This window comes from Sinocyclocheilus anshuiensis, unplaced genomic scaffold, assembly GCF_001515605.1.
Source record: "Sinocyclocheilus anshuiensis isolate Anshui unplaced genomic scaffold, SAMN03320099.WGS_v1.1 scaffold571, whole genome shotgun sequence".
Classification (NCBI taxonomy): domain Eukaryota; kingdom Metazoa; phylum Chordata; class Actinopteri; order Cypriniformes; family Cyprinidae; genus Sinocyclocheilus; species Sinocyclocheilus anshuiensis.
The window spans coordinates 224,707-241,628 of NW_015552559.1; the positions used below are offsets into that span (position 1 = coordinate 224,707).

Sequence of the window (16,922 nt, forward strand, 5' to 3'; positions counted from 1 at the left end):
GACGAAGCGGAGTCCAGCCCGGGGTCGTCACATGTGGTTGCCGCAAGCCTCCTTCGTCGAATCCCCCGGCCGCGCCGTTCTCAAGCCCGCGCCTCTGCTCACTCTAGCCCGGCCTCAGCTCACACTAGGCCGTGGCTTCCGCTCACGCTGGGTCGCCGTGTGTTTCGTTGTGAAAGCGAAACTACTTTGTATATATATATATATATATATATATATATAAACACTATACTATAGTGTACTATATACAGTATGTACTATATATTTACTATATACATAATCTGATTGATCATGTGACATTGAAGCAACAGCTGCTGAAAATTCAGCTTTGCAACAAGAGGAATAAATTACATAAATAGTTATTTAAAATTGTAATAATATTTCACAATATTATTTTTACTGTATTTTTTAACAAATAAATGAAGCCTTGGTGAGAGACCTCTTTTTCTTTATTCTTTCTTCTAATATCAAAAAAAATTTTAAGTCCCCCTGTAGTCAAATATTTTATCCCTTAAAACTTATCTTTGATCATCAAAATGACATATTTAAATGTTTTTTCTTGTGAAAATAATGTAAAAAACTTGATTTTCACTACAGGGGGACTTTAATTATTCCAGATTTTTGTATCAACGTTTATATAGGCTATATGCAAATAGTATACTACAAAAAATATAGTATATATTTTGTTAATATAAATAAAGCTGAAATAAATCAAATATAAATATTAGATTTAAAAAAAATTAAACTAAAAAGTTAGAAATGTTGCTTTGGCAGCTAACTAAAACATTCTGAAATGCAACTAAAACTGGAAAAAAAAAACATTTTAATTAATTTTTAAAACACAAAACCACAAAAGCAAAATGACTAAAAATTAAACTAAAATTAAAATGAAAACTGAAAATATACAAGCTAATTTAACATATTAGTTGATACAATAATAATACCAAAATATCATTAGTAAAGACAAATAATGTGTATTTGTTAAATAACATAGTCATTTTGTCTCCTCCTGCAGGCCGTTTCTCGTACTGCCTCCTCTGATGGAGTGGATCAGAGTAGCTTTGGCACATGCGGAGCACCGCCGCAGCTTTTCAGTGGATAGCGATGATGTTCGGCAGGCGGCCAGACTCCTGCTGCCCGGGGTGGATTGTGAACCCCGTCAGCTGAAGTAAGCGTGCTGCCATTAAATTAACATCCAGCTACCAGATATTGCTACCCATCATGAGTGAAATGAAACTGGCTCATAAACAGTCTGTACAGGGAAAACAAGCTCAGTCGACCCAACATAAGGCATGAATCACACCATAACTGCGGTTTTATTGCTATTAGGCCAAGTGTTGTAATGAAAGGTTCACCCATAGATGAGTGTTTCACTTAGAATATGTGACTCAAGCTTTTTTTTTGCAGAGGATTAAGACATTAGAGAAATGTTTTTGTGTGTGTGCCGCAGGACTGATGACTGTTTCTGCGTGTCACGTAAGCTGGATGCTGCCTCTACCGAGGCCAAGTTCCTGCAGGACCTGGGCTTCCGCATGCTCAACTGTGGCCGCACTGACCTTGTCAACCAGGCCATCAACTTACTAGGACCCGGTGGAATCAACAGTATGAGTGAACAGGTTCAAATGATTGTTACATAAACAGACATGTTCATGCACACAAATATAAAACTTGCCATTATTTTTGTATTTAACAGTATGTTAAGGTAGGGGTTTTATCATCTTTTTAATGATAAAAAATTGCAAATATTATGATTCCTTTGCGTGAGAACCCCATTCCTGAAATATACACTTCCGTATTAAATTTTGGGGTTGGTAAGAGTTTTTTAAAAGAAAGAAATTAATACTTATATTCAGCAAGGTATCCTTAAATTGAAAATGTTTATATTGTTTCTTTATATTGCTCTTTTTAACTTATCAAAATATTCTGAGGGAAAAAATGATTAGGGTTTCCACAAAATATTAAATTGAAAATTCTGCTTTGCTATCTCAGGAATAAAGAACAATTTTAACATATATTAAAATAGAAAACAGTTCATTTAAACTGTAATAATATTTCACAATATTACTGTTTTTAGCATATTTTTAATCAAATTAATTCAGCTTGTTTAAATAAAAATGTAAAAATCTTCTCAACACTAAAGCTTTGAATGGAAAAGGAAGCTGCGAATTTTCATGTATAAAACATTTATAATGTGCAAGAACAATGGTAAGCATAATATATATCTTTGCAAATATTTTTTTTACTTGTACTTTTACTGAGATTAATTCAATTTGAGAATTGTTTTCTTTTACAAATGTGTGCTTTAAATAGAATAAAATAATCACATTTCATCTCAGTTTAATTAATATAATTGTCTAGCAGAATTGAATACAATTTTGAATGTGAATGCGCAAAAAAAAGTTATATTTCTTTAATAACTGAAGTTTACATGTTAACTTTGACAGCCCTAAACAAACTTTTTTCTCAAAACATAAATAAATAAATAGTTTCCTAGGGCTTTGAAAAATCCGCCCTAGTACAAATGCAGTTGCAACTCCAGGTGCAAAAGTGTATTATACGTCACTTTATATAGATAAAAGCAGCTAAATGCAGATTAATGCACAAGTTGATAGGTTGCTGCTGACTATAAATGCTTGCACACATTGCTATATTTTCCATTTATGGAAGCCCAGAAGGAAACAAACAGATTTGCACAGCAGGTTTCCCTCAAGATTCACAGTGTTTAACGGTTGACCGTATTAATCAGCACACACCAGTGCGCTTTCCATCACTGATTGCTTTGCTCCGTTATTGACCTCGGGGAGTGGAAACATTTGCCATTACCTTTGTTTCTTAGCTAATTCACTTGTTATCTGATTTTCCATATCTTGATTTGAGTAACGTTATGGTTTTCCAGGAGATTGGTTCCTATAAACACAAGAAGACTGCTTGAATTTTGTGTTATTTAAATGTAATGCTGAATATTGTCAAGTTGCATTCCCTCGTTACTCCACAATCAGAGGATATGTCTGGCATATGCTAAGTGTAACTGGTCTTTTGTGTGTTTTGCAGGGCATGACCCCTCTGATGTACGCATGTGTTCGCGGTGACGAAGCCATGGTTCAGATGCTGCTAGACGCAGGAGCCGACATCAACAGTGAGGTTTGTGACTACATCTCTGCTGTGTTCTTATATACACATTCTGTACACCCATCCTCCCCGTCATGTTTCTTGTGTAGTGTTTGTGTTCATGTGTTGTAATATGACAGGAGAAAACTCAGACTGCTTTGCATGCCCATGAGGGACTTGTCTGGGTAGATTTCCTCTGTGTTTGTTGGAAGCCACTGTCACTAGGTGCTGTTCTGCCAAACTCGGCCCTAGAAGCTAGCGAAGACAGATTTCTCACTAATATACACGCTCACTATTTGTCGCTATTTCGAGCTTGATAAAACACGTCTCAGAGAGATATCACCGCAAGTCACAGTTTCAGTTACTTTTAGCAGGGAAATAATAAAAATGTGAAAAGTTCATTGACGTTTGCTATGAATCAGGTGTTATTTTCTCTCTCACAAAACACTTTCACTTTCTGCCTCCGTCAAACAAACAACAACAGAATTCAAAACATATGCCAGACGATAAGGCAACATATTAGGTTAACCTTCAAATTTTTTCACTTTAGAATATGTAGAAATAAATTTGAGTAGAAATGGAAATGTATATACAGTGGTGTCCATATTTGATCATTTTAAAAATAATTTACATTTAGTCATTTAGCAGACGCTTTTATCCAAAGCGCCTTACAAATGAGGACAATATAGAAGCAATCAAAACAATAATATGTAAGTGCTGTGACAAGTCTCGGTATAATAAAGAAAAAGAAAGCAAGTAGATAGAATAGAAAAAGAATAGGGAACACTAGTGTTAGAGGGTCTTTTTTAAAATAAAAAAAAACCAAGTCAAAAGAATAGTGTAGACTAGTGTAGGAAGGTAATTTTTTTTGTAATAAAATAAAATTTAAAATAATAATTTAATAAACATTTTTTATTGAGGGTTGCCGGTTAAAACCCCAGAAGTGTGTTGTTATTATGTTAACCTTCAGTTTGCCAAACGCAAGGTATGTGGTGCTGGTGTTAACATAAATTAGAGTAAAAATAACAGAAATAAAAATACTTGATTGAAATAATTTAATATACACTAATTCACACAAATGATATTATCAGCATAATCATTTTAGTTATATGTTGAATTGAAAAGCTGATGCAATTTTTAAATATTTTGTAATGAATAAATTGAAAATAATATTAAAATGTATTTTAGTAGGTCTTTTAAAAGAATTTTACGATATTTCTGAAATTTGAAACATTTCTTATTATACTCAAAAACATTTTACGCCTATTTTTAAGATTTACGCAATTTAATTAATAGTAAAATTCCATCAAATTGAATAGAATAATCCTTACGTATATTCATTGGATAATTGATTAAGGATTGTTCAATTGTTCAATTAAAATACATAAGGATTATTCAATTCAGTTTGATGGAATTGTACACTACATTCTTAAAATAAAGGTGCTTCACGATGCCATAGAAGAAATGTTTTGGTCTAAATGTTTCCATAAAGAACTTTTAACATCGGAAGTTTTTGTGGCGAAAGAAGGTTCTTCAGATTATTAAAAGGTAAGAAAGAGATGGTTCTTTAAAGAACCTTTGACTGAATGTTTCTTTGTGGAACCAAAAATGGTTCTTCTATGGCATCGCTGTGAAGAACCTTTAAAGCACCTTTATTTGTAAGAGTGTATTCATTAAAAAAATTGTGTACTTCTTAAAAATAGGGCTATATTTTGGAGGGGGGGCGGTTATTATCAATGTAGAAAAATATTCATGCTGCTTAATATTTTTGTGGAAACTGTCACTTTTCATGACAGTTTTCAGCATTCATATTGAATAAAAGTGTACTTATATACTATACAGGCAGCTCCTATAAAGAGGCAAAAAGGCCAAAGATCCTCTCCTATCTCCATATTTTCAGCTGAGCGCACCGTCTCTATACTTTTCCCAGGACAGGTTTTTAAAGGTCTCCATCTCTCTGATTTGTGCCCTGCTCTGTCCCCTGTACCTCACGTAGGTGCCAAACACAGTGCAAAAGTACCCCTCAGTCTTCCCAGAGACCCGGCAGGCCACGCCTCTCACCTTCGCCATACTTCAACAGCACATCCCCGTGGTGCAGGTAGTGACTTCTCTCTCCCGCCCGATCTTTTGGCAAGATTTTAAGCCAAACAACTGAGTCAGACTAAAATTCCTGTAGCGTATGCATCAGTTTTCTCCTGAAAGCCTTGTCTGCATGAATTGAGGTTCTCATTTTATCATGAAGTCGTACAGCCATTATGATTCATTATGTGTTTGCTTATTTCATTGTCATTGTCTCTAATTCCTCGAATTAATCTTAGCAGGAATTGCTTTCATTAGCTTATTCACTACAGCTGGAGTTCTCCCTAATGGAAAACCAAATCTCTTCTCTCTCCTTCCTTTTATCTCAGTTGCTTCTGGACGCTGGAGCTAACGTGGAGGGCTCTCTGCAGGACGGGATGGAGAACTACACTGAGACGCCTTTGCAGTTAGCTGCCGCTGCAGGTAAGAAAGCTCACACTGCAGACCGGACAACAGTGCCACTTCCTTCTCGAATTACTGAATTATAAACCAGCGAGACCACAAGAGAGGACTCAGCAGTTTGTGTGCTGTAGGGAACTTTGAGCTGGTCAGTCTGCTTTTGGAGAGAGGAGCGGACCCCATGGTTGGGACCATGTACCGCAACGGCATCTCTACCGCACCACACGGGGACATGAACTCCTACAGCCTGGCCGCAGCGCATGGACACAGGTAGCACACACACATGCATTAGTCAAATACACACACACGGTCTCGTAATTTATTAATAAAACTGCAAAATCGTTTCATCCTGATTCTCGTGCTGCAGGAACGTGTTCTGCAAGCTTCTGTCGCAGTCGGAAAAGGGGAAGGCAGATGTTCTGTCTCTACAGGAGATCTTGGCTGAGGGATCAGAGATGGAGGAGAGGAATTCCCTGAAGATAGAAGCAACCCGCACGGGGAAGGCCAAACTCAAAGCTCTGAGAGAGGCGATGTATCACAGCTCTGAACACAGCTATGTCGACATCACATTGGACATCAGAAGTCTAGGTCAGTACTGATACTGTATCTACAATAATAAAGTAATCGTATCACAATGAATTTGCATAACATTAAGTTACTTACTGTAAGTATAGCTTAATGTAATGAATGGCTTATTGAATAGAGGTATGCTGTGGAAAATTTTGATATGGCATACAATAAAATAGAAACTTGCATGGAACTGTTATGTATGCTATATATACATCTGCACTTGACCCTCTAAAACACTAGAACTCTCAATATAGATTTATAGAATAGAACTATTCTAGAAATCTACTTGTTTATATATATATAGTTAACTTTTTAATTATTATGAAAAAAAAAATAAATAACTTGACTCTCTAACACTAGCTCTATCTATTCCCTTGTATCTACTTTTTATCATTTTTTTATTAATTATAAATGTGTGTAAGTTATATATATATTTTAAAAAACAAATATATATATATATATATATATATAATTATTTTGTTTTTTTTAAGAAATGTTTGCTTTTATTAAGCAAGGGTGCATTACATTGACCAAAATTATATATTTAAAATATTATATATTAAATATAATATTATAAAATTGAAAATAAATTCATTTCAAATAAATTATTATTTTAAATTTCCTGTTCATCATAAATGCTGTTTTTGAACTTTCTATTCATCAAACAGTCAAGGCTTCAACAAAAAATATTAAGCAGCACAACTTTTTCCAGCATCCATTATACTAAGAAATGTTCCTTGTGCACTAAATCAGCATTATAGAATGATTTTTGAAGGATCATGTGTCACTGAAGACTGGAGTAATACCTGCTGAAAATTCAGCTTTGCCATCACAGAAATAAATGACTTTTTAAAATATATTAAAATACAAAACAGTTTCTTTTTATTATAATTACGTTTCATAGTATTTCTGATTTGCTGTATTTTTGATTGAATACATGAAGCCTTGGTAAGGATAGGAGATTCTTTCAAAAACATTTTAAAAAATCTTGCCGACCCAAAACTTTTGAATGGTAGAGTATACCATTGTGAAATTCTTAAAGCCACAAAACATCACATAACATTCCTACTTGTTTAAAAGTAAAACAGTGTTTTTCATGTGTCTTTGTGTATATCAGGGGTGCCCTGGACGCTGCACACCTGGCTGGAGTCCCTGCGAACCTGTTTCCTGCAGCACCGGCGGCCGCTGATCCAGGGTCTGCTGAAAGAGTTCAGCTCTATTGAAGAGGAGGAGTACACAGAGGAACTCATAACACACGGCCTCCCACTCATGTTCCAGATCCTGCGCGCCAGCAAGGTGAACAAAAACACATGCTAAACTCACACGCACCAACACAGAGTGCAAATTTCCACAACTGACATCATATGCTTTCTCTGGAATCAAACCTCTGATCTTGGTCTTGCTAGTTAAGCTTGCCTGAGATACATGATCATACCCATCAAGTAATTTCCTAGGGTTACCTCTTTTTTTGAATCCTTAGAGTCCAGAACCCTGGGGAACATATTGCTTCTGTAGAACAGGAAGTGAAGGCAGAAACTTGCATAATTTGAATTGGGCATTCTGTTGACGTCCTCCCACAGCATTATGTAATAGTGAGCTTTGCTTTGAAACCTACGGTGCTAGAAAGAATCCTTAGACACTGACCATTACATCTGCTTCACACATCCATACCTACTCCCTCTATAGCAGATCAGACAGTACAAGAAGTAAAGATAAACGTGGATTTCCTTCTATTGGGGCTACAGTAGGTGTATGTGTGAGCGTGTTTGTCAAGGTTGATCTATGGTGGAGTCAAGGATCCTTACTCTGAGCCCTGCAGGGATGACTGACAGTTTCTGCTCCCTGCTCAACCTTCACAAGTAATGTGTGTCTGCTTGTTAGTACAAAGAGAGAGAGAGAGACCAAGAGAAAGAATGGCAGAGAGAGAGCGGGAGAGAGAGGAAATAGCGGTGCTATGCTGACAGCAGGTGATTTGTAGAGGCAGAGGCAGGCCGGGCGAGAGAAATGTCAAGTTGATGAGGAACCTCTAACAATCTTTCAGAGAAGCTGATCGTTCAAACCGCAGAAGGAGCGATCTGACAGGGATTTAACAAAGTACTGATCCCAAAAACACCATGAATTGATACTTCTCAAGAATATATGATGTGGTTTTGCTATGCAAGCTCACACATACACATAACCTTCACACAACTCAGGCGCTGTAACACCCCCAAGGCAAGTCAAAATGTGTTGTTTTGTATTGGGGCTTGATGAGAGTGTCTTACCTGTTACTCTTTCTCATGGTTTGCAGAATGAAGTGATTAGTCAGCAGCTGGCCATGATATTTACTCAGTGCTACGGACCGTATCCGATCCCCAAACTTACAGAGATCAAGAGGAAACAGACATCAAGACTGGGTACGTAGCACCAGATATCAGGTTGCGCCGTGCTCTCTGTAAAACACAAACAACTGCAAGCTTTTCATGACCAACAGAAAGTGACATTTTGAATTGAACTGAGCACTCTTTTGTTAATGAAATGTCAAGTGAAAAATGTCATTTGTGGGTGGTTCTCCCATTAAAAAATATTTTAAATGCAGGCTGAAGAGATAGTTCAGTCAAAAATGAGAATTCTGTCATTATGTACTCACCCTCGTGTCACTCTGTGAGCCGTATGACTGATTTCTTTTGTGGAACACAAAATTCTGAAGAGTGCACTGCAATTAAGAACAGTTTGTTTGAATAATAATAAAATTGATCTATAAAATGTCAATTAAATTCCATCTTTATAAAAACTTAATTCAATGTTGTTATGGTTAATTCTAACTAAATTAAGAATCATTTACAGTAACTGAAATAAAGCTAAAATAAAATGAGGTGAACCCATTAACTGCAACAGTTCGATTTACAAACAGATCATTGAAACCAGTTTTATGAATTCGATTTGTCTCAATAGAATGTTGAATTAACAGTTTTTTTTTTAAATAAACTCTCATGCATATTCCAAATAGATCTAGGTTGGCTGTAAACATTTTCATTGAACAAAGACAAAAATTTCAGTCTGTTTCTCAATATGATCAGTATGATTTGTTTTGACTTCATACGGGTTTGGAACAATATGAGAGTAAAGTAAATATGACAGAATTTTCATTTTAGGATAAACCTTTGGAGTTCTGTTGGCAGTGACTGTGGTATGCTGCTGATTTCCATTTATTCCACAGTTGCAACTAATGAAATGCATCTGTGATATATTTATGTCAGATCCTCATTTTCTAAACAACAAGGAGATGGCAGATGTGACCTTCCTGGTGGAAGGAAAGCCATTCTACGCTCACAAAGTTTTGCTCTTCACCGCCTCCAACAGGTCAGTTGGTGCACTGCATCCACCTGAAGAAAGAAACCCTGTATAATTACAGTACATACAGTGACAGTGTGCCTTGTGTGCTTTTGTTCTTTTGATTACAATACCTTTTTAATAACACATATATGAGGCCCAAGAACAGCTTATTTTCTTTTATTGTTACTCTTTAAGGAGTATTATTATTGTTTTAACTTTTCCTACTTGTACCCAAGGTTTAAATTACTTCTGGCAAACAGACCAGCTGCTGAGAACACCTGTATCGAAATCAGCCATGTCAAATACAATGTATTTCAGGTACAGTCCGACTGCTTCTCTAATGCTCTGAGAAGATGCGAGTGTGTCTTGCTATTTTTATGCTGCTTTTATTGAGAGGGAAAGGAGAGCTCATCATTTTTATATTGTGGTCTATTGAGTGTCTGACTGATGCATGAAACATTATATTTTGCTTTCCATATAGCTGGTGATGCAGTATCTGTACTGTGGTGGAACAGATTCACTTCAAATCAGAAACACTGAGGTTATGGATGTAAGTACTAATAACTCTGTTTCAGTCCTTATGTTATGCAATCTAGCATATTTGTTTTTAAAGGGATTTTACAGTGTAAAGCAGTCAAACTGATTCTTATTGCAGTAGCAATATAAGACAAGTGTTCAATTAATAATTGAAGTTATTATTATTTCTTCCACAAATTAATAAAGTCCATTAGCCTCACTATGTAATAATTTATATTTTACTATTTAAAGTATTTTATTTGTTTTATACATTTAGTAGTTTCTTACAAAAAAAACACTGCTGTTTAAACATTTGTTCAAAGATTCGTTTCATTCAAAACTTTTATGCTCACCAAGGCTGCATTTATTTGAAAATAAATACAGAAAAAACAGTAATATTGTGAAATATTATTACAATTTAAAATAACTGTTTTCTATTTTAATATATTCTAAAATGCAATTTATTCTTGTGTTGGCAAAGCTGAATTTTCATCAGACATTACTCACTCAATCCTTCAGAAATCATTCTAACATGCTGATTTGATGTTCGATAAATATTTCTTATTATTATCAATGTTGAAAACAGTTGAGCAGCTTAATGGTTTTTGTGGGGGGGGGCATACTTTTTTCAGTATTCTAAAGTTAAAAAGAACAGTATTTATTTGAAATATATTGTTACATGTCTTGACTTACTGTCACTTTTAATCAATTTAATGCATTCTTGCTGAATGAAAGTATTAAATATATAAAGCACTAAAATAAAAAACTAACTACACAAATAAAACAGTACAAGATTTTATATATATATATATATATTTTTTTTTTTTTTGGACATTTGTTATGGATTACCTATGATTCTTATATACAATATTAGGCTTATTTGACGTTTTTTTTTTGGTCTCAATGTCTCTCTGCTCCGCTCTCTTCCAGCTCCTCTCTGCATCTAAGTTCTTCCAGCTGGAAGCTTTACAGAGACACTGTGAGATCATCTGCGCCAAGAACATCAACACCGAAACTTGTGTGGAGATCTACAACCATGCTAAAGTAACATACAATCGAACATGTTCTCAGATTACATTTTCCATGCATACGAAACATTCTTTACATTCTCAGTATGTTCTTTCCTCTCCTTCTCTCTTAGTTCCTAGAGGCACCTGAGCTGTCAACCTACATCGAGGGCTACTTTCTGAAGAACATGGCAGTTCTCATAGAGCTTGAGCCATTTAAACAGTTGCTCTATAACACCCCAGTGGAGAACTGCTGCCCCGACGTGTTGCATGATCTGGAGAAGACGCTGGCCACGCGCATTCGCTCCATTCATCTGTCCTCCTCGAAGGGATCCATCGTCTAAAACTGCCTCCAGACTTTATCAAAGCATGCTGAGATCCCAACACGTGCACTTCCTCCAGGACTCTAGCAGTGCGGTGTAAATGTGTTCATTCAGTGGCAGTAGCAATGCACTCGTAGTTCTCCATCTAGGACTGTGGTGATCTCTTCTCAACAGACTTGATCTGTGCTTTAGGTAACAGCCATAAAGGAAACAATGCCATTTTACATTTCGTCTCCAAATTGAATAACACCTGTGACAGATAATGGTTTTCTTAGATGCAGTACCTCTACTAACCTTGGAATATTGCAATTCCAGTAACTCATTTTGAAGCAGTATGAGCAGCAAATGTGATGTGACCCAAAAACGTGGCACTGTTGAGATCGCTACAGCAAGCAGCTCATGCTTTTTTGGTACATCATGGCTTAGGGGGTACAAGGAGGTAGTCCTCTGGAATAGAAAACAACTCAATCATTGTCAGCACTGATTATAGATGTTACTAAATATGCTTCCTAGATTTGTATTTTTGAGCATTGAGATGATGCTTCTTCACAGTTGTACAGATATTGCTCTTGTTATCAGTAACCATATGTTTAAAATGTGGGCAGAGAAGAGTGGCTGCCAGTGTAAATACTGATGGAAATCTCTCATGTGGAGTAGTTTGATCTCCAGCTGTAAGTAGATGTATATAAGACGTCATCATCTTAAGGCTTCCATCGAGAACTCACAATAATGTATTATAGAAGTGTTCTTGAAGTCTTGGTAACTGTTGTAAATGTAGATGAGCATGTAAGTATTTTCATGCTTGGGTTTTGTTGCTGTCGTCATGTCTTGCATTGACTTTACACTCTTCTGTGTGTGTGCGGGGGTCTGTTTTGTCTGGGAAAATGAACTATTATCAGCATGGAGTTGCAGAATTGGAGCTGTGAATCCCCTGACTGAAACGACTGATTCAGAATGTGCCTGCAATATGTTCTGATGTGCTGTGTCTCTAATGACATTTGTGTCACTTGATGACTAAATCAGTGTTCTTTATAAAGATTACTACAAAATACTCATGCTTCATTTTTCATAGTCTGGGTTTTTTAATAAGCTGGAGGTTCATCATTTTTGTTTGCTTGTATTGCAGAACCCAGGTTTTCCCAACTCAGATTTTACAGTACATTTACAGACATCAAGTGACGACCCAAACCACAACTGTTTATTGCACAAAATAGGCTGAATAGAAAAATAGACCGTTTTGTATTCTAAATGAATATTGAATTGCAATGGTTTGATGCTCTAAGCAATCAATAAAATGTAACCATTAAAATTAAATAAGCCAATTTATTTTATATTTTTTATAGATATGATCATTCAAATATAAAATGTCAAGTAGTAAAGCATTTTCTCCTATATTTTTAAATGACCCTATTTACTGTTACTGTAATTTCTTAAATTAGTTTAAAAAAAATGATAATTTGATTTCTTAAATAAAGACATGAGATAAAATGTCAGAAATGTTCTATTACTGTTTGAAATGTAATAAGCCTGTTTATTTTGTTATTATAATTTGGTAAATTAATAAAGATGTGATAATTTAATGCATTAAATTAATAAAGATAAAATGCCAAAAATATAAAGCATTTTCTCCTACAACTTTTGAAATTTATTAAGCCTGTTATTAATAAATTATAATTTATTAAAATGAATATAAAGCATTTCCTCATACACCTTTTGAAATGTAATAAATTTATTTATTTTGTTATTCTAAATTAAATTAAGATACAAAATATCCAACATATTAAACATTTTGTTCTATACGTTTTAAAATGTAATACAGCTATTTATTTTGTTATTTTACCTATGACTATATGGCTGGTTGCATTTTATTACTTTATATTTTCCCCTCTGCTGTCCACAGTCAGAGTAGACCTGTGACCCACAGACAGTAGGCTACCAGCTGAGAACCATTGAGCTTAATCATTGTAATGCTTCTTGCTGAATTTTAATGCTGTTTGTTAGCTGATTCAGCAGCTCTGAGATTTATTTTGCTTTCTGAGAAATCTTTTTTGTAACTTTGGAGTGCAACTCAAGTTGTTTGTACTGTGTTAAAGAAGACTTAATCTCAGCAAACCAGACAATGTTTACAGGCACAACAGATGTGAAAGAGGGAGAGGGGCAGGGGAGGAGGGAAGCATGAAGGGTTGCAATGAAAAAGCCAGGGATATATGAGTCAGAAAAGTGAAAAGAAAGGAAAGAAAAAAGAGAAGCATTGTCCTTTTATGTGGGAAGTAGTTGCCCATTGGTGAAGCATCTGGACTCAAAGTTTGCAGGCTACTATATCTAGGGGTCAGAGAGGGGTCTACTATATCTATATACGATTGAAAACTGCAAGCTGAAGACTGGTTAAAGTTTTTTAACTGTTCCTGTGGTTCAGTGGTAGAGCATTGCATTAGCAGTGCAAAGGTCATGGGTTCAATTCCCAGGGAACACACATACTGATAAAAAATGTATACCCTGAATGCACTGTAAGTTGCTTTGGATAAAAATGTCTGCTAAATGCTTTAATTTAATTTTAGTTTAAATGCATCAAAACAGCAATAACGTTCAGTGACATGTTCTACAAATAGCTGCACAAGAGTTTCAAATGTAGGTAATCTGCAAAATATTATGTTTAAAATGCCATTAAATACCAAATAATATGTAGTCTTTATTCATTTGTAACACTTGTTATCTACCAACAAATTTGTAACAGAACTTTTACAGTCAGAATTTTAGAAACTTGTTTTAAAATATGCTGAAATTATGGTGTGACTGACACGCGCTCCGAAGCACTGATTCAAAACACAAGATTCGTATAAGGGTTCGAAGATTCGTGAAGCAGTGAATCGAACTTGCCCGACAATGACTTCGATTCGTGTTCGATACGGTTCTTAAAGGGATAGTTCACCCAAAAATGAAAATGAGCTCATTATTTACTCACCCTCAAGCCATCCTAGGCATATATGACTTCCTTTTTTTCAGATGAATCCAATCAGAGTTATATTAAAGGGTTAGTTCACCCAAAAATGAAAATTAGTCTGTGTTTTACTCACCCCCGAGGCATCCTAGGTGTATATGACTTTCTTCTTTCAGACGAATCCAGTCGGAGTTATATTAAAAATTGTCCTGGCTATTCCAAGCTCTATCATTGCAGTCAGCGGGTGTTGCAGTGCTTCAGTCCAAAAGAAGTGAAATAAAAAGCGCCCATCCATAAAAAAAAGTGTCTCACACGGCTCCGGGGGGTGAACAAAGGCTTCCTGTAGTGAATCCATTTGTTTGTAAGAAAAATAACCATATTTAAAACGTAATAATCACTTTAATCTACTTTACGCTCACTGTTGTACACGGAAGCAGTTCCCGGGCGCATGACATAAGATGTCGGCGTTGCGCATGCGCTGCTCAGAAGTGACGAACGTGGAAGCACAAGGGAGAGATCAAAACAAAACAACAGTCAAGAATTAGAAGTACAAAACAAGGATTTGTAAAGAAGAATGTCGGAGGATTTTGATATAAGTCAAGAGGAGACTTGTTGTCCTTTGCTAAAGTAAGGAAACTTTGCTTCGTTTACTCCTGTAAACAAACGTTGGTTTTCATGAGACTCACCAGCGCATGCGCAACGCTGACCTTATACGTCATCTGCCCGGAGCTGCTTCCGTGTACAACTGTTGGCGCAAGCTAGATTAAAGTGATTATTAAGTTTTGAATATGGATATTTTTCTTACAAAAACGCATGGATTCGCTACAGAAGGCCTTTGTTCACCCCCGGAGCCGTGTGAAACATTTTTATTATGGATGGGCGCTTTTTATTTCACTTCTTTTGGACTGAAGCACTGCAACACCCGCTGACTGCAATGATAGAGCTTGGAATAGCCAGGACAATTTTTAATATAACTCCTACTGGATTCGTCTGAAAGAAGAAAGTCATATACACCTAGGATGCCTCGGGGATGAGTAAAACACAGCCTAATTTTCATGTTTGGGTAAACTAACCCTTTCAAAATTGTTTTTGATCTTCCAAGCTGTTTAATGGCAGCCAGGGGGTGTTGCAGTTCATCAGTCCAAAAGAAGTGAAATAAAACGCATGCATCCATAATAAAAAGTGCCTCACACGGCTCCGGGGGGTGAACAAAGGCCTCCTGTACTGAATCGATGCGTTTTTGTAAGAAAAATATCCATATTAAAAATGTAATAATCACTTTAATCTAGCTTGCGCCAACAGTTGTACACGGAAGCAGCTCCAGGAGGATGACATAAGATGTCGGCGTTGCGCATGCGCCGGGGAGTCTCATGAAAACCAACGTTTGTTTACAGGATCAAAGGAAGCAAAGTTTCCTTACTTTAGCAACGGAAAACCAGTCTCCTCTTGGCTTATATCGAAATCCCCCGACATTCTTCTTTACAAATCCTCGTTTTGTACTTATAATTCGTGAACGTTGTTTTGTTTTGATCTCTCCCCTTCGCTTCCACATTCGTCACTTCTGAGCACCGCATGCTCAACGCTGATGTCTTATGTCATCCGCCCAGAGCTGCTTCCGTGTACAACAGTGAGCGCAAGCTAGATTAAACTGATTATTACATTTTAAATATGGTTATTTTTCTTACAAAAACGCATCGATTCACTACAGGAGGACTTTGTTCACCCACCCGGAGCCATGTGAGGCACTTTTTATTATGGATGGATGCGTTTTATTTCACTTCTTTTGGACTGATGCACTGCAACACTCGCTGACTGCCATTAAACAGCTTGGAAGATCAAAGACAATTTTTAATATAACTCCGACTGGATTCGTCAGAAAGAAGAAAGTCATATACACCTAGGATGCCTCTGGGGTAAGTAATTAATGGGCTAATTTTCATTTTTGGGTGAACTAACCCTTTAAAAGCAAACATCGCTAAGGTCTGACACGTGACCAGCTGACTCTAGACGCGAACTGTGCGATTCAAACGATTCAGCCCGATTTAGTTCTACCGGTTCACTGAAAAGAACCGGTTCAAAATGGCGATTGAGTGAGTAATATTCTACTTATCATGTGATATTATGGCAGCACCTATGACAGTAAGTGTCACTCCGTATACATGAAAGAACTTTTATTAGGCAACTGACGACTGCAATCTTCATCTCATGTGAGTACTTGATTTTAACATTGTTTAAAGTGCAATTAATTCCTGTGAAGGGAATCAGGGTGAATTTTTTTATATGTGTGCTTCTTTCAGCATCCAGTAGGCTACCGGATTTTTTTTTTTATAAAGCAACATTTATTGGCCTTTAGTTCATGTCTTTAAATGCATATTCCTAAATCCCACAATGAATGTATGTTTCAGGATAGCCAGAACTATTACAGCTGTTTGACACCCTCCTATATTAAAGGGGTCATATGCTGCTAAAAAGAACATTAATTTGTGTATTTGGTGTAATGAAATGGGTTTATGGGGTTTAAAGTTCAAAAAACACATTATTTTCCACATACTGTACATTATTGTTTCTCCTCTATGCCCCGCCTTTTTGAAACGCGTCGATTTTTACAAAGCTCATTGGTCTGAAAAAGCGAGGTGTGCTGTGATTGGCCAGCTATCCAGTGCGTTGTGA

At 36.2% G+C, this 16,922-nt stretch overlaps 1 protein-coding gene across 1 annotated transcript in view; it reads left to right on the top strand.

Moving 5' to 3' along the window:
* btbd11b (BTB (POZ) domain containing 11b) overlaps positions 1 to 12,354 on the top strand; it is a 67,037-nt gene extending 54,683 nt beyond the window's left edge. Inside the window, exons 6-18 of the mRNA XM_016455326.1 lie at positions 1,448 to 1,613; positions 3,049 to 3,138; positions 5,102 to 5,203; positions 5,514 to 5,607; positions 5,718 to 5,853; positions 5,951 to 6,171; positions 7,271 to 7,449; positions 8,444 to 8,549; positions 9,393 to 9,495; positions 9,705 to 9,786; positions 9,950 to 10,018; positions 10,915 to 11,028; positions 11,126 to 12,354. Coding sequence (XP_016310812.1) covers positions 1,448 to 1,613; positions 3,049 to 3,138; positions 5,102 to 5,203; positions 5,514 to 5,607; positions 5,718 to 5,853; positions 5,951 to 6,171; positions 7,271 to 7,449; positions 8,444 to 8,549; positions 9,393 to 9,495; positions 9,705 to 9,786; positions 9,950 to 10,018; positions 10,915 to 11,028; positions 11,126 to 11,335 — 1,672 coding nt within the window. The 3' untranslated portion in view covers positions 11,336 to 12,354. The remainder of the gene's footprint in view (positions 1 to 1,447; positions 1,614 to 3,048; positions 3,139 to 5,101; positions 5,204 to 5,513; positions 5,608 to 5,717; positions 5,854 to 5,950; positions 6,172 to 7,270; positions 7,450 to 8,443; positions 8,550 to 9,392; positions 9,496 to 9,704; positions 9,787 to 9,949; positions 10,019 to 10,914; positions 11,029 to 11,125) is intronic.
* The last annotated feature ends 4,568 nt before the right edge of the window (positions 12,355 to 16,922 follow it).